This window comes from Melanerpes formicivorus, unplaced genomic scaffold (genome assembly GCF_026170545.1).
Source record: "Melanerpes formicivorus ecotype bairdi unplaced genomic scaffold, bMelFor1.0.p_v2 SCAF_103, whole genome shotgun sequence".
NCBI lineage: Eukaryota > Metazoa > Chordata > Aves > Piciformes > Picidae > Melanerpes > Melanerpes formicivorus.
In genome coordinates this window covers 1,656,791-1,672,793 of record NW_027142455.1, presented here as the reverse complement: position 1 = coordinate 1,672,793, position 16,003 = coordinate 1,656,791, and the positions used below count along the sequence as shown (strand labels likewise).

At 57.9% G+C, this 16,003-nt stretch overlaps 1 protein-coding gene across 1 annotated transcript in view; it reads right to left on the bottom strand.

Annotated features, from left to right (window-relative positions):
* Window positions 1–7,084: 7,084 nt before the first annotated feature.
* Window positions 7,085–16,003, bottom strand: part of PHRF1 (PHD and ring finger domains 1) — a 53,465-nt gene continuing 44,546 nt past the window's right edge. Inside the window, exons 14-17 of the mRNA XM_068166683.1 lie at window positions 14,870–14,946; window positions 13,541–13,744; window positions 12,118–12,246; window positions 7,085–7,840 (exon numbers count right to left, since the gene is read on the bottom strand). Coding sequence (XP_068022784.1) covers window positions 7,706–7,840; window positions 12,118–12,246; window positions 13,541–13,744; window positions 14,870–14,946 — 545 coding nt within the window. The 3' untranslated portion in view covers window positions 7,085–7,705. The remainder of the gene's footprint in view (window positions 7,841–12,117; window positions 12,247–13,540; window positions 13,745–14,869; window positions 14,947–16,003) is intronic.

Sequence of the window (16,003 nt, the reverse complement as noted above, 5' to 3'; positions counted from 1 at the left end):
CCAGCCTAGCATCCAGGACTCAACGTACCCACTGCACACCAACCCAAAGAGCATCATCTCACCTGTACCCGTTCCCGATGTCCCTACAGCAACGGACTGTTCCCGATGTCCCTACAGCAACAGACTGTTCCCTATGTCCCTACAGCAAGGGACTGTTCCTGACTTTTTCCTTTCCCTTTCAAAGACAGACTGATTCCTGATTCTTCTCCACACGCCTGCCCAGTTCAAGCACCACCTACAGTGACCATCACCAGAGAGAGAGAGAGACTGCCCTGGGAGAGAGCGAGCCGGGATAGCAAGGGACTTGAACCAAGGATTCAAATACCACGTGTCAAAATCACATGAAGGGGCTGTGGCAGGAGGGAGGAAGTGGAACAGAGGGGTGGATTGTGGTGGGTTAAGGCCTCTTTCTGAAAACAAAAGAAGAAAGCAGGGGGGAGGGCTTGTGGGTACTTTACCCTCCCTGCAGGGCGTTTCCCCTGGCAAAGCTGAGTCTGTTCCACTCCCCCCTCCCCTCCCTGCCCAGCTAGGGTATAAAAAGCAGGACATCATAGCTGTTGGATCTCCTTTTGGCTCCTGCCTCTGCTGGATGAGAGCTACTGCAGCTGCCCTCCTGCTCCTCAGCCACGTGGCCGGACCTGATCCTTTTCCCTGCTGCCTCTGCACCTCCTCAGAGAGAGACTGGTTTTGTATTATTCTTTTCTGTCCCCCTCCCATCCACTCTTGTTCCTTGCCCTTGTGAACCTTTTTTTCCCTGTTATTGTCATATATATAATTTGAAGAAAAATTCTTCGCCTCTCTACTTCCAAGCCGACTCCAGATTGTTGCTTAGTGGATTTGCTCCTTACCCTTTTTTTTCCTCCTCTCCCTGTTTGGAGGGAGGAGTGGGGGGGAGTAGGGAAGAGTTTCTCAGCCTTTACCCCATTTGAGCTTTTAACGCTCAGTTAAGGCTCAAACCACTACAGGGGGGCAAGAGGCTGGGGCCAGACTCTGCTGAGTGGTGCCCAGGGACAGCACAAGGAACAGCAAGGGGCACAGAGTGGCAGCCAGGAGGTTGGATCTGAGCAGGAGGAGAAAGTTGTTTGGTGTGAGGCTGCTGGAGGCCTGGAGCAGGCTGCCCAGAGAGGTTGTGGAGTCTCCTGGTGTGGAGAGCTTCCAACCCCGCCTGGATGTGTTCTGTGTGCCCTGCCCTGGGTGACCCTCCTCTGGCAGGGGCTTGGACTCAATGACCTTCAGAGGTCCCTTCCAAGCCCTCCCACTCTGTCAGTCTATGAGCCAAGCCTTGTGAGATGTCCAGCTGCAGAGGCCTGCACCCTGAAGCAGCAGGTTCTAAGCCCAGCAGGGGCTGCAGGGCTGAGCTGACATCTGGAGCAGAGCTGCTCTCCAGCTATCTGCCCTCAGCTCTCCACCACAGGCAGGGAGCTGCCTGCAGGCTGCAGCTGGTGGGGTCAGACACTTCCTCTCTCACATCCTGCCCTGCTCCAGGGGCACTGCAGTGCCCCATGGAGATGCTCCTGGCCCTGAGGCCTGGGGACAGCAGAGTCCCTGCAGGATGAGGAGCATGAGGAGGGACTCTGATGGCCAAGAGCATCCCCAGCAGGAGGGTGCTGAGGGCAGAGAGGTTTGCCTGTGAGAAGAGCATGAGGGGGCTGCTGGCTGGGGATGACACCACACTGGGACACAAGGTGGTCAGCTGTGCTTTCCTCTGCCATGTTTCACTTCCCCTTGCAGTTCCTTGCACAAGGCTCAGGGCTGACTCATGGCCACTTCTCACCATCCAAACCTGGGGCCTGCCATTGACCCAACAGGAGACTGAGCTTCCACCCACTCCCAGGCCCCAGCCTCTCCTCCAGCACCATCAGAGAACACCCAAGAGCTCCCACCCCTGCCCTGACCCCACAGCAGAGACCTAGGGCAGCTACTCCCAGGCCCTGGTCTGGGGCATGGCTCTGCAGCATAGCTCCAGCTGCATCTTCCAGCTGCTTGGCCTCCCCCTTTCATTTCCTCCTCTGGTTTGGCTCCCTGCCCTCCCCCAGCTCTGCCCAGGACACCACCCTCATTTCCTCTATCCACCCATAGTAGTAGTATCAGAGTATCAGAGTATCAGAGTATCAGTCAGGGTTGGAAGGGACCACAAGGATCAGCCAGTTCCAACCCCCCTGCCATGGGCAGGGACACCCCACACTAGATCAGCCTGGCCACAGCCTCAGCCAGCCTGGCCTTAAACACCTCCAGGGACAGGGCCCCAACCACCTCCCTGCACAACCCATCCCAGGGCTTCACCACTCTCCTGGGCAAGAACTTCCTCCTCCCCTCCAGCCTCAATCTCCCCACCTCCAGCTTCATTCCATTCCCCCTAGTCCTATCACTGCCTGAGATCCTGAGCAGTCCTTCTCCAGCCTTCCTGGAGCCCCCTTCAGATCCTGGAAGGCCACAATGAGGTCACCTGGGAGCCTTCTCTTCTCCAGACTGAACAGCCCCAACTCCTTCAGTCTGTCCTCACAGGAGAGGTGCTCCAGCCCTCTGCTCATCCTCCTGGCCCTGCTCTGGACACCTTCCAGCCCCTCCACATCCCTCTTGTCATAGGGGCTCCAGAACTGGAGGCAGGACTCCAGGTGGGGTCTCCCCAGAGCTGAGCAGAGGGGGAGAATCACCTCCCTTGCCCTGCTGGCCACACTTCTCCTGCTGCAGCCCAGGCTCTGCTTGGCTTTCTGGGCTGCAAGTGCACACTGAGAGCTCCTGCTGAGCTTCTCCTCCCCCAGCACCCCCAAGTCTCTCTCCTCAGGGCTGCTTTCCAGCCAGTCCCTGCCCAGCCTGCATTTGTGCCTGGGATTGCCTCCACCCAGCTGCAGGACCCTGCCCTTGCTCTGGTTGAACCTCCTGAGGTTGGCTTGTGCCCACCTCTCCAGCCTGTCCAGCTCCCTCTGGATGGATCCCTTCCCTCCAGCTGTCTGCTGCACCACACAGCTTGGTGTCATCAGCAACCCTGCTGAGGGTGCACTCAGTGCCACTGTCCCTGGCACCCACAGAGATGTTGAACAAGCCTGGGCCCAGGACTGATCCCTGAGGGACTCTGCTTGTCCCTGGCCTCCCCTGGGCCATGGAGCCATGGACAGCCACTCTTTGGGTGCAGCCATCAAGCCAGTTCTGTATCCATCCAGTGGTCACCCCTCACACCCAGGTGTCACCAGCCTGGAGACCAGGATGTGGTGTGGGACAGTGTGGAAGGCTGTGCTCAGCTCCAGGCAAACGACATCAGCTGCTCTCCCCTCAGCTATTGATGTTGTCACCTGCTCAGGGAAGGCCACCAGGTTGGTCAGGCAGGATTTGCCCTTGGGGAAGCCATGCTGACTGTTCCCAATCACCTCTTCACTATTCTTCTGAGCCAGCAGTGCCTCCAGGAGGATCTGCTCCATGATCTTTCCAGGCACAGAGGTGAGACTGCCTGGCCTGGAGTTCCCTGGTTCCTCCTTCTTACCCTGTTTGCAAATGGGGTAATGTTTCCCCTGTTCCACCCACATCCCTCCATCCTTCCACCCATCCATCCATCCACCCACATCCCTCCATCCTTCCACCCATCCATCCATCCACCCACATCCCTCCATCCTTCCACCATCCATCCATCCACCCACACCCCTCCATCCTTCCACCCATCCATCCATCCATCCACCCACATCCCTCCATCCATCCATCCATCCATCCATCCATCCATCCATCCATCCATCCATCCACCCACATCCCTCCATCCATCCATCCATCCATCCACCCACATCCCTCCATCCTTCCACCCACCCACATCCCTCCACCCACCCATCCACTGCCCCAGGCAGGGGTAACTGAGCTCTCTCAGCCCAGCCTGGCAGGGGCAGCTGGGCACTCACAGCCCCCTCAACACAGGGGTTCAGTGCAGCTTGGCACAGGCTCCACTCTGCCTTCACAGCCACTTCACTGGGACTTAAGCCAGTGAAACTACTCTGAGGAGCAGCAGAGACTGACATCATCTTCCTGGTAGCAGTGTGGTGCCAGCAGGAGGTGGGGGCAGCCCCCAGCCCCCTCTGCCAGCAGGAGGTGGGGGCAGTGTGGCTGTTTCTGTTATGTGACCAGGCTGTGGTTTCCACACCCCCAACCTTCTCCCATTCATCTGAGCTGTTCCTCTGTCTAATTCCCAACCTAAAGTGCACTCACAACCCCAGCACCATCTGCTGCTCTGCTGCCAGCAGTACCACAAAGGCTTCTGAACTTTACTTTGCCGAGAAATCCATGAGCTGGGTTTGCATTTGCAACCCCACTACCCCTGCAGGGATGTGGCCAGCAGATGGAGAGGGGATGCTGCCCCTCTGCTCTGCTGAGACCTCGCCTAGGGCACTGTGTGCAGCTCTGGGGCAACACAAGAGGGACCTGGAGCTGCTGGAGAGGGTCCAGAGGAGGCCACAAAGATGATCAGAGGGCTGGAGAACCTCCCCTGTGGGGCCAGGCTGGGAGGGTTGGGGCTGTGCAGCCTGGAGAGGAGAAGGCTGCAGGGAGAGCTCAGAGCTGCAGTTCAATACCTGCAGGGGAGCTGCAGGCAGGCTGGGGAGGGACTGCTCAGGAGGGGCTGTGGGGATAGGCCAAGGGGCAAGGGTTTGGAACTGGAGCAGGGCAGAGTCAGGTTGGAGCTCAGGAGGGAGTTGTGCCCAGGGAGGCTGGGGAGACTCTGGCACAGGCTGCCCAGGGAGGTGGTTGAGGCTCCATCCCTGGAGCCATTCAGGCTCAGCCTGGCTGTGTCCCTGGGCAGCCTGCTCTGGGCTCTGGCTGGAGCTGTCCCTGCCCATGGCAGGGGGTGGCACAGGATGCCCTTGGGGGCTCCCTCCCAGCCCAGTGCAGTCTGTGGCTGTGTGCTTCCAGCTACTCTTCCACAGTCTTCATGAGCCTTGGAAGGCTTGGAATGAAGGTTCCAGAATGCTCCAAGCAAGCCCCAAGTGATCAATCCCTTGCAGCCCTTCCAGGCTGCCCTCGCAGCGAGGCAGCAAACAGCCCAGGCAGGTCAAGTCCACCCTGCTGAGGGCTCACCCATGAGCTGCAGGCTGGGGCATGGTGGCAGGGAAGTGTTCTGCCAGTCCCAGGCACTTCAGTTTCATTTGAACCAGAAGTCCCCAAGTCAGCTGCTAGGAACCACAGCCAAAGTCCCTGCAAGCAGACCGAAACCTGCCCCTGGAAACCAGAGGGCAGAGAGGAATACCAGCAAGGGCTGACCAAAAGTCTGCTGCCTGGGAGCCTCCCTCTGCTCAGCAGGAGAAAAACAAAAGCTGCAGGTGTCTGCCTCATGAGACTCATCCCAAACAGCCTCTTTGGAGACAAGCAGCAAGGCTCTCCTCAGAGGGGGCAGGTTCCTCTGAGAAGGGAGGCAAGCCCTCCCGTCCCTGCTGTCTGCTCCACCAGGCCACACACACTGAGCTCCTGAGGAGGGAAAGGCAGCTCTTCCAAGATGGAACTTGGTAGGGGCTGGAAGGGACCTCTGGAGCTCACCCAGCCCAACCCCTGCCCCAGCAGGGCACCCCCAGCAGGGCACCCCCAGCAGCTTGCCCAGCAGCACAATGCCCAGGGGGGGTTGGAAGCTCTCCACCCCAGGAGACTGCACAACCTCTCTGGGCAGCCTGCTCCAGGCCTCCAGCAGCCTCACACCAAACAACTTTCTCCTCCTGCTCAGCTCCAACCTCCTGCCTGCCACTCTGTGCCCCTTGCTGTCCCTTGTGCTGTCCCTGGGCACCACTCAGCAGAGCCTGGCCCCAGCCTCTTGCCCCCCAGAGCTCCTTTAGCTCTTGCTGAGCATTGCTCAGCTGCCCTCTGGGGCTGCTCTGCTGCAGGCTCTCAGCCCCAGGGCTCTCAGCCTTTGCTGCTCCCAGAGCTGCTCCAGGCCCCTCAGCAGCTTTGCAGCCTCCCCTGGGCTCTCTCCTGCAGTTCTGTCTCTCTCTGCAACTGGAGAGTGCAGGACTGGAGCCCAGAGTCCAGATGTGGCGTCCCCAGAGGGGGAAGGAGAACCTCCCTTGCCCTGCTGGCCACACTCTTCTTCATGCCCCCCAGGACCCCCTTGGCCTTCCTGCCCATGAGGGCACATTGCTGGTTCATGGTGAGCTGTTCCCCACCAGCACTCCCAGGTCCTTCTGCATGGAGCTGCTTTCCAGCAGGTCAATCCTTCCCCTCTGCTGGTGTGGGAATCCTCATGGGAAAACTCAGTGGTTTTATCTTCAGCTTCCCTGCTCTCCTCTCCCTTGCATGGCTAGAGGGGGAGGGACACTATCTGTCACCTTCCAGGGCTGCTGGACATATCTGTAGGTGTATTCCAGATGCCCCTTGAGCTGCCTGGCTGCCCTGCAGTGCTGTGCACAAGGAGTGCCCTTAAAGAGAGCAGGGTGAAGGCAGCAGGGCCTGTGGGGATATGACCAGGGGCAATGGTCTGAAACTGGAGCAGGGTAGAGTTAGGTTGGAGCTCAGGAGGAAGTTGTGCCCAGGGAGGCTGGGGAGACTCTGGCACAGGCTGCCCAGGGAGGTGGTTGAGGCTCCATCCCTGGAGCCATTCAGGCTCAGCCTGGCTGTGTCCCTGGGCAGCCTGCTCTGGGCTCTGGCTGGAGCTGTCCCTGCCCATGGCAAGGGGCTTGGATGAAAAGCCCTTGGAGAGTCCCTTCCAGCCTGATGCATTCTGTGACTGTGTGATGCCCACAGAGGAGGAGCAGCAGCCATCACCTGCTGAGCTCCAACCCTCTCCTAGGGCCACAGCACTGCTCGCACAGGGCCAGGCCTGCAGGGTGAGACGCAGCAAGCTGCAAGACAAACAAAAGACACCTGCTGTGGGACTAAAACCATTCAAAATAACTTTATAAACTCTGTCACATCTCTGCTTTGTACATCAGATCCCCCTCAGCCCCCAGCCTGCTCCTGGCAATTCCCCCCTGCTCTCCTTGCTCCTTTCCTTCCCTCGCAGGCCCGGCCCCCCGGTGCTTTTCTGCTGCCACGAGCGCAACCATCCTCCCACCCCCAAAAAGCTGCACCTCTGCCTCAAGGAGACACTGCCAACAGAAGGGCAAAAGAAACACCAGGGCCTGAGCAGTGATTCTGAAGTCAGTTTATAAAGGTGAGCTCCTTCCTGCCGGCCCCCAGGGGGCCAGGGAGCCGAGGAAGCTTCGCTCAGCGGCCGGCGGGGGCTAAGAGGAGAGCGGTTCAAGTATGAAAGACAACCAGCACCCCCAGAAACAAACAGCAGGGAACGGTGGACAGACTGGAGGGGGACAAAAAAGTGTGTGTGAGGGGGGAGGTCCAGTTTCAAACTTTAAGCAAGACAAGTGCACAGGTGTGTGTGTGTCCCCCAAAAAAAAAACCACCCCAACCAAACCAAAGCAAAAGAAGTGACGAAAGGAACCCTGAAAGCGGCAGGGAGCCGGGGGCGCCCCGCGGGGCTCCGGCCTCGCCCCTCCGCCCGCCCTGCTGGCCTCAGCAGCTGGCCTGCCCTGGAGTTTGACGTCTGGAGGTCATCCAGGAAGGGAAACAAAACAAAACAACCAACAAACCCAAGTCCCCCCCCTGCCCCTTTCACAAGGAGGAACTGCAGGCAGGTCCTGTTCTCAGCGCCGCGGCCGGGCGCAGCCTCCCTGCTGCCCCTGCCCGCGGCGCAGCCTCGGCAGGCAGGACGCAGCCTCGGTCCGGCCAAGCCCCGCTGGGCTGCGGCTTCCTCTCAGTTTTCCACCTCCCTGGGGTCTTCCCCATCAGCTTTCTTGTGTTTCCTCATGTGTTTGTACTTCTCCACGTAGGCCTTCACCAGGTTGGCCACCTTCATGGGGTTGATCTCTCCGCTTTTGCTGTGGCAGATCTAGAAGGGGCGAGGAAAAGGAGGTTGGGCAGCGCAGGAAGGGGACAGGCAGAGGCTCCCCAGGGCAGCAAGGCCTGCACAAGGCCTCCAGTCCCACACACAGAGCAGCAAGCTCAGCAGCAGGAGTGGAGTGGAAGGGGATGGGATGGGATGGGATGGGATGGGAGTGGATGGGAGTGGAGTGGAATAGAATTGAATGGGATGGAATGGGATGAATGAGATGGAATGGAATGGGAGTTGAGTGGAATGGAGTGGAGTGTAATGGAATTAACCAGGTTGGAAAAGACCTCAGAGAGCATCCAGTCCAACCTATCACCCAGCACCATCTGATCAACTAAACCATGGCACCAAGTGCCTCATCCAGGCTCTTCCTAAACACCTCCAGGGATGGGGACTCCACCACCTCCCCGGGCAGCACATTCCCATGGCCAATCTCTCTTCCTATGAAGAATTTCCTCCTCACCTCCAGCCTAAACCTCCCCTGGCACAGCTTAAGACTGTGTCCTCTTGTTCTGGTGCTGGCTGCCTGGGAGAAGAGACCAACCCCCACCTGGCTCCAACCTCCCTTCAGGGAGTTGGAGAGAGCAAGAAGGTCTCCCTTGAGCCTCCTCTTCTCCAGGCTAAGCAACCCCAGCTCCCTCAGCCTCTCCTCACAGGGCTGTGCTCCAGACCCCTCCCCAGCTTTGTTGCCCTTCTCTGGACACCTTCAGTGATTGGTTTCTGATTCATGATCTTGTTTGCAGAGCAGCTAAATCAGATTGAAGGGCTTCAAACACCAATGGCTGGTAAAACGGTCTCTTGTCCATGGGTGGATTCCCCATGGCTGGAGGGGTTCCTGTGGCCATGGCAGCTGGGGCCAGGGTTTGGTGGCCATGGTGGGGCTGGGTTGGTGTTGGACTGGGTGATCTCAGAGGTCTCTTCCAACTCAAACTCTAGGATTCTGTTGCACTTCAAGCATTGAAGGAACAGCCCAAGGCTCCTCTGCTGAGCACCAAGCCAGTGCAGCAGCATTTGCACTGCAGGCTCTTCCTCCTCCACTCACAGTTACATGGGAAATGGTAACCCAGCAGTCTCCATTTCCCAGCCTTCTGCTGAGGTTAGAGGAAGTGATGCTCAGATTAAAAGAATCTGGCACTGCTGAGATCTGAAAGAGAACAGAGCCTGCAAAGAGCTTTTCCAGTGCTTAGGGAAGAATCCACAGCGACCTCAGCAGGAACTGGTGTCCCACACCAGCCACCCTGATGGGTGCCACAGAAGATGTGGAGTTGGCAGCTGTCCCTCAGGGATGCTGACTGATGATGGATTTCAGGGTACAGATCTCTGGAGGACAGAACCAGAGAGGCTGGAGAAGACTTTCAAGATCATCAAATCCAGGCATTAACTCAGCACTACCAAGTCTGGTACTAAGCCATCTCCCTCAGCACCTCAGCTTTTAAGCCTTTGCAGGGGTGGGGACTCCACCACTGGCCTGGGCAGCCTGGGCCAGGCCTTCACAACCCTTTTGGGAAAGGAATTGTTCCTCATGTCCAACCTAAACCTACCCTGGGGCAACCTGAGGCCATTTCCTCTCATTGTGCCACTAGTTACTCAGGCTGGCCAAGGATGTGGTTGAGGCTCCATCCCTGGAGACATTCAGGCTCAGCCTGGCTGTGTCCCTGGGCAGCCTGCTCTGGGCTCTGGCTGGAGCTGTGCCTGCTGCCTGCAGAGGGTTGGGTGAGATGCCCTTGGAGGCTCCCTTCCAACCCACTCTGATCAGTGAAGCTGTGAGGAGACACCAACCCCCAGCTCCCTGCAGCCTCCTCTCAGGGAGCTGCAGAGAGCAATGAGGTCTCCCTCAGCCTCCTCTGCTCCAGGCTGAACACCCCCAGCTCCCTCAGCTGCTCCTCCCCAGCCCTGCTCTCTGGACCATTCCCCAGCTCCATTGCCCTTCTCTGGCCCTGCTCTGGCCCTCAGTGTCCTCCTTGGAGTGAGGAGCCCAAACTGAACCCAGCACTCAAGGTGTGGCCTCAGCAGTGCCCAGCAGAGAGGCACAATCCCTGCCCTGCTCCTGCTGCCCACATTGCTCCTGAGGCAGGCCAGGAGTGACCTCTGATTGCTCTCTGTGCTTGTAGCATGACCCACCACAGCCTTAGGGCCAAGCTGCAAGCCCAGGAACTGGTTCTCACCTCTTCTAACAAGGCTGAAGCCCTTTAGAGGCCTCTCCTGAACTGTTTCAGTGAACCCTTTCAGTGAAGAGATTTCCTCCCCTCTGTCTGTCAGAGAGAGATGGAGGCTGACTGGCTCTAGGGAAGCCACCAGTACAGGTGACCTTCCCTGGCTGACCTCTCTTCCTGCCCTTGGTCTCCCTCAGCCTCGTCAGCTCCAGGCTGAACACCCCCAGCTCCCTCAGCTGCTCCTCCCCAGCCCTGCTCTCCAGCCCCTTCCCCAGCCTGGTTGCCCTTCTCTGGACCTTGCTCCAGCCCTCAATGTCCTTCCTGTGTATCATTTAAGAGCACTGCCTGCTCTCACAAGACAACATTTCCCTGCTGATCAGATGGGTTTTAGCCACACTCTGGTCAGATCTGAGACAGAAATCAACATCAGCCCAACTGCAAGGCCCAATTTCAATGTCCAGGGACACCAAAGATGCTGAAGGAACAAAGTTCTTCAGGAGAGAGCTTTGGTTATTGTCCCCCAGGGCAGGTCATGAGGCAGCTCAGGCAGCTGCAGCTTAGCAGCATTCTGCAGCACTGAGAACATCCTACTGTGGCAGCTCTCATTGGTGCTGCCTGAAGCAACCCCTGCAGAGCATGAGTCAGAGTCCAAAGGTCTGCAGGTCACTGCTGGTGCTGGGCAGCACAGGACAAAGTGCTGCTGCTTATTTACAGGGCTGCAGGGCTCCTGCTCCTCAGCATTTCATGGAATCACAGAATGGGTTGGCTTGGAAGGGAGCTTCAAGACATGGGATGGCATTTGACAAGTCTAAGTGCTGGGTGCTGCACATTGGCCACAACAACCCCAGGCAGAGCTACAGGCTGGGGGCAGAGTGGCTGAGAGCAGCCAGGCAGAGAGGGACCTGGGGGTGCTGGTGGACAGCAGCTGAACAGGAGCCTGCAGTGTGCCCAGGGGGACAAGAATGCCAAGGGCATCCTGGCCTGCATCAGGAACAGTGTGGCCAGCAGGAGCAGGGAGGTCATTGTGCCCTGTGCTCAGCACTGCTGAGGCCACACCTTGAGTCCTGTGTCCAGCTCTGGGCTCCTCAGGTTAGGAAGGAGGTTGAGCTGCTGGAAGGTGTCCAGAGAAGGGCAAGAAAGCTGGGGAGGGGTCTGGAGCACAGCCCTGTGAGGAGAGGCTGAGGGAGCTGGGGTTGCTTAGCCTGGAGAAGAGGAGGCTCAGGGGAGACCTCATTGCCCTCTACAACTCCCTGAAGGGAGGTTGGAGCCAGGTGGGGGTTGGGCTCTTCTCCCAGGCACCCAGCACCAGAACAAGAGGACACAGTCTCAAGCTGTGCCAGGGGAGGTTTAGGCTGAAGGTGAGGAGAAAGTTCTTCCCAGAGAGAGTTGTTAGCCATTGGGATGTGCTGCCCAGGGAGGTGGTGGAGTCCCCATGCCTGGAGGTGTTCAAGAGGGGATTGGATGTGGCACTTGGTGCCATGGTTTAGTTGTCAGGAGGTCTGTGGTGCCAGCTTGGACTTGATGATCTTTGAGGTCTCTTCCAACCTTGCTGATACTGTGAGACTGTGATTCTGTGATCATCATCTTTTCAGCTTCTCCCTGAGTCTCTGACAGTGTCAGATCTCGGCTGCCAGGCTGTGCTTCCATGCAAGGAGAAGAGGACATTCCAGTCTCTGTTGACAGGGGGTTGCAGGAGGAACACAGCACTGGGGGGTTGGCACTTGAGCTGTATTGGAGTTCATCCCAGAGGGCTTGGGAACAGGCTTGAAAGATACAATCTGAAGCTGGGGTGGTGGCTGGAGGGCAGCTTCACAGCCATGGTGTCTGCATGGGCTTGAGGCAGTTACAGCTTCATGGCATCACAGCATGGGCTGGGCTGGAAGGGAGCTCAAAGCTCAGCCAACTCCAGCCCCCTGCCACAGGCAGGGACACCTCCCACCAGCACAGGCTGCTCAGGGCCTCATCCAGCCTGGCCTTCAACACCTCCAGGCAGGAGGCAGCCACAGCCTCAGCCTCCCTGGGCAGCCTGTGCCAGAGTCTCCCCAGCCTCACTCCCAACAATTTCTTCCTGCTCTCCAGTCTCCATCTGCCCTCCTCCAGCTCCCAGCTGTTCTGCCTCCTCACCTTCTGCACAGCTTTCCTCAGGATGCTCTTGTACTCCTCCTTGGTGATCTCCCTCTTCTGGTAGAAAGGTTTGATGGCAAGCTTCACTTCTTCCACAGCCCTCTCCTGCATGTGGAGCTTCTTCATGTACTGCACAGCAGAGAGAAGTGGTTACCCTGGGGACAGTCTCTCAACCTGCTGCTCTCAGAAATGCTCCAACAAGGAAAGTTTCATCTTTTCAACCACCCAAAGTCAGAGTGAGCCTCAAAGTGATTTCCTCAACTGCAAACAGGCCTCAAACTCCACTTTGGGCTAAGAGGAACCTTTGCTTCGTGGAACATTCAGAGCATGTCTTAAAGGATGTGTTTTGAACAAGTACCTACAGTATCATAGAACCCTAAAATGGGTTGGGCTGGAAGGGAGCTCAAAACTCAGCCAGCTCCAAGCCCCCTGCCATGGGCAGGGACAGCTCCCACCAGCACAGGCTGCTCAAGGCAGGAGGCAGCCACAGCCTCCCTGGGCAGCCTGTGCCAGAGTCTCCCCAGCCTCACTCTCAACAATTTCTTCCTCCTCTCCACTCTCAGTCTCCTCTCTCCCAGCTCAAACCCATTGTCTCTCATCCTGGCACTCCCAGCCCTTGTCCAGAGTCCCTCCCCAGCTCTCCTGGAGCCCTTTCTTTTCTTTTTGCTGCTGGCTCATGGCTTTGTCCTGCTTCATGGTGGACAGAGTTAGGCCCAGCTAAGTTTTGAAGAGCCAGTGGTGAAGTTTTAGAACAGAACAGAACAGAACAGAACAGAATAGAATAGACCAGAACAGAACAGAATAGAATAGATCAGAACAGAACAGAACAGAATAGATCAGAACAGAACAGAACAGAATAGATCAGAACAGAACAGAACAGAATAGATCAGAACAGAACAGAACAGAATAGATCAGAACAGAACAGAACAGAATAGAACAGAACAGAACAGAATAGAACAGAACAGAACAGAACAGAACAGAACAGATCAGAACAGAACAGAATAGATCAGAACAGAACAGAATAGATCAGAACAGAACAGAATAGATCAGAACAGAACAGAATAGATCAGAACAGAACAGAATAGATCAGAACAGAACAGAACTGACCAGGTTGGAAAAGACCTCCAAGACCATCAAGTCCAACCCCCCACCCAACACCATCTGAGGTCTCCCTGCAGCCTTCTCTTCTCCAGGCAGCACAGCCCCAGCTCTCCCAGCCTGGCCCCACAGGGGAGGTTCTGCAGCCTCTGCTCATCTTGGTGGCCTCCTCTGGAGCCTCTCCAGCAGCTCCAGGTCCTCCTTGTGCTGGGGGCCCCAGAGCTGGATTGGCACTGGGTGCTGCCCCAGCCCAAGTGCAGGGCAGCAGCTGCCCACAGGCTGGTGCAGGGCAGGCTGAGGAAGGCCTGCTGCCCGCCCCCCTCACCTCCTCGTTCTTGCTGCGGTCCGGCGCGGCTCGGGGCGCTCTGCTCCTCTCGCGGGCGGTGGGCTCGGGCGCGGTGGGCGCGGCGCCCGGCTCGGGGCTGAGGCTGCGGGCAGGGCCGCAGCTGGGCAGGGGCAGGCAGGGCTGGCTGGCGGCCGGGCAGGGCGGCAGGCTGCAGGGCACGGCGGGCAGCGCCTGGCAGTACACCTGCGGAGCAGACAGCACTGTGAACGCTCCTGCTGGGGAGAGCCCCAGGGCAGGGCTGCCTGCAGCACAGCTGCACTGGGCTGGCAGGGAGCCTCCGAGGGCATCCTGTGCCAGAGCCCAGAGCAGGCTGCCCAGGGACACAGCCAGGCTGAGCCTGAATGGCTCCAGGCATGGAGCCTCTACCACCTCCCTGGGTAGCCTGTGCCAGAGTCTCCCCAGCCTCCCTGGGCACAACTCCCTCCTGAGCTCCAACCTGACTCTGCCCTGCTCCAGTTCCAAACCCTTGCCCCTTGGCCTATCCCCACAGCCCCTCCTGAGCAGTCCCTCCCCAGCCTGCCTGCAGCTCCCCTGCAGGTACTGAACTGCAGCTCTGAGGTCTCCCTGGAGCCAGCAGCCCCAGCTCTCCCAGCCTGTGCCCATAGCAGAGGTTCTCCAGCCCTCTGATCATCTTTGTGGCCTCCTTTGGACTCTCTCCAACATTTCCACATCCCTCTTGTGTTGTGGCCCCCAGAGAAGGACACAGCACTGCAGGTGAGATCTCACCAGAGCAGAGGGGCAGAACCACCTCTCCTGACCTGCTGGCCACAGTGCTTTTGATGCAGCCCAGGATTCAAGTGGCCTTCTGGCCTTCCCCAGCCAGACTGGAGAATAATTTCTCCTCCCAAATCATTCTGCTGCCCTCTGTGCACCAGGAGCCAGCACCAGTGCTGCTCACCTTTAACTGGGGGACAGGACAAACTGGTGACAGGCAGCAGTGCCACCAGGCCATTTCTGCCCAGCCTGCTCACAAGCAGGGAGAAGCTGAAAGCTTCTCAACCAGCACCAACTCTCCACCACTGCTGAAAACAGAAGCTGCATGTAGAGAGCAGGATGAAAATGTGCTGCTTGAACTGCAAGGCCCAGAGAGCTCAGATGGTGAGGGGGTTGCTGGGGTGAATGAAATGTGCCCCAGGCAGAGGAGGGGGCACCTCTGCCATGGGGGGAGGGTGGTGCACGGATGAGGTGGGATGCCTTCCATGACACTGGGGTGCTGGGAGAGGAGGAACCAACCTGAGAGGAATCTAGATCAGGAAACAAAGGCTCAGGAATCATATAATTGGTTGGAGGAGGCTCATTTAACTGCACCTGATTTAAGGTTTGGTTCAAGTCCTCTGGTCTCCAGGCGACTTCTTTTGCTCGCTGAAGTCTGTAAAATGGCATCCCTGGGGCACCCCAGAGGAGGGAGAAAGAGGTTTCAGAACAAGAAGAAACTGAACTGGCACAAAACAAAGACTCAACTGGCACAAAAGAAACTGAACTGAACTGCTCAAAGTTTGCATCAAAAAAAAAACCCCAACCCAACACAAAGATTACAGCAGTTAGAAAACCACAGATTGGATCCGGCTGGGAGGGAGCCTCCAGGGGCATCTCATCCAACCCCCTGCCATGGGCAGGGACAGCTCCAGCCAGAGCCCAGAGCAGGCTGCCCAGGGACACAGCCAGGCTGAGCCTGAATAGCTCAAGGGATGGAGCCTCAACCACCTCCCTGGGCAGCCTGTGCCAGAGTCTCCCCAGCCTCCCTGGGCAGAACTCCCTCCTGAGCTCCAACCTGACTCTGCCCTGCTCCAGTTCCAAACCCTTGCCCCTTGGCCTATCCCCACAGCCCCTCCTGAACAGTCCCTCCCCAGCCTGCCTGCAGCTCCCCTGCAGGTATTGAACTGCAGCTCTCCATGAAGCCTTCTCCTCTCCAGGCTGCACAGCCCCAACTCTCCCAGCCTGTCCCCACAGCAGAGCTGCTCCAGCCTCTGAGCATCTTTGTGGCCTGCTCTGGACCCTCTCCAGCAGCTCCAGGTTTGTGCTGGGGATGCCATAGCACTGCAGGTGAGGTCTCACCAGAGCATGCTTCTAGCAGCTTTGCCTCATGCTCACAGCAATGAGTTGCAGAGCTGTCACACCCCTAGGTTCTGAGAAGGATTTCTCAGTTCTGAGGGCAAACCAAGTGTCCTGGTGAAGTGCAGGAAGGGTGGAACAGGAGCTGGCAGCTCCAAGGGCAGGTGGCAATGGGCGCTTCACAGCCCAGCAGGCAGCTGCAGGCTGGCTGAGCTGTGCTGCCAGCACTGACACAACTCACCTCATGGCTTCAAGGGGTGCAACTCCCTTGGAGTGCTGTGTCCAGCTATGTGACACCCAGCACAAGGACATGGAATTGCTGGAGTGGGTTCAGAGGAGGCCACAAAGATGATCAGAGGGCTGGAGAATCTCCCCTATGGGGCCAGGCTG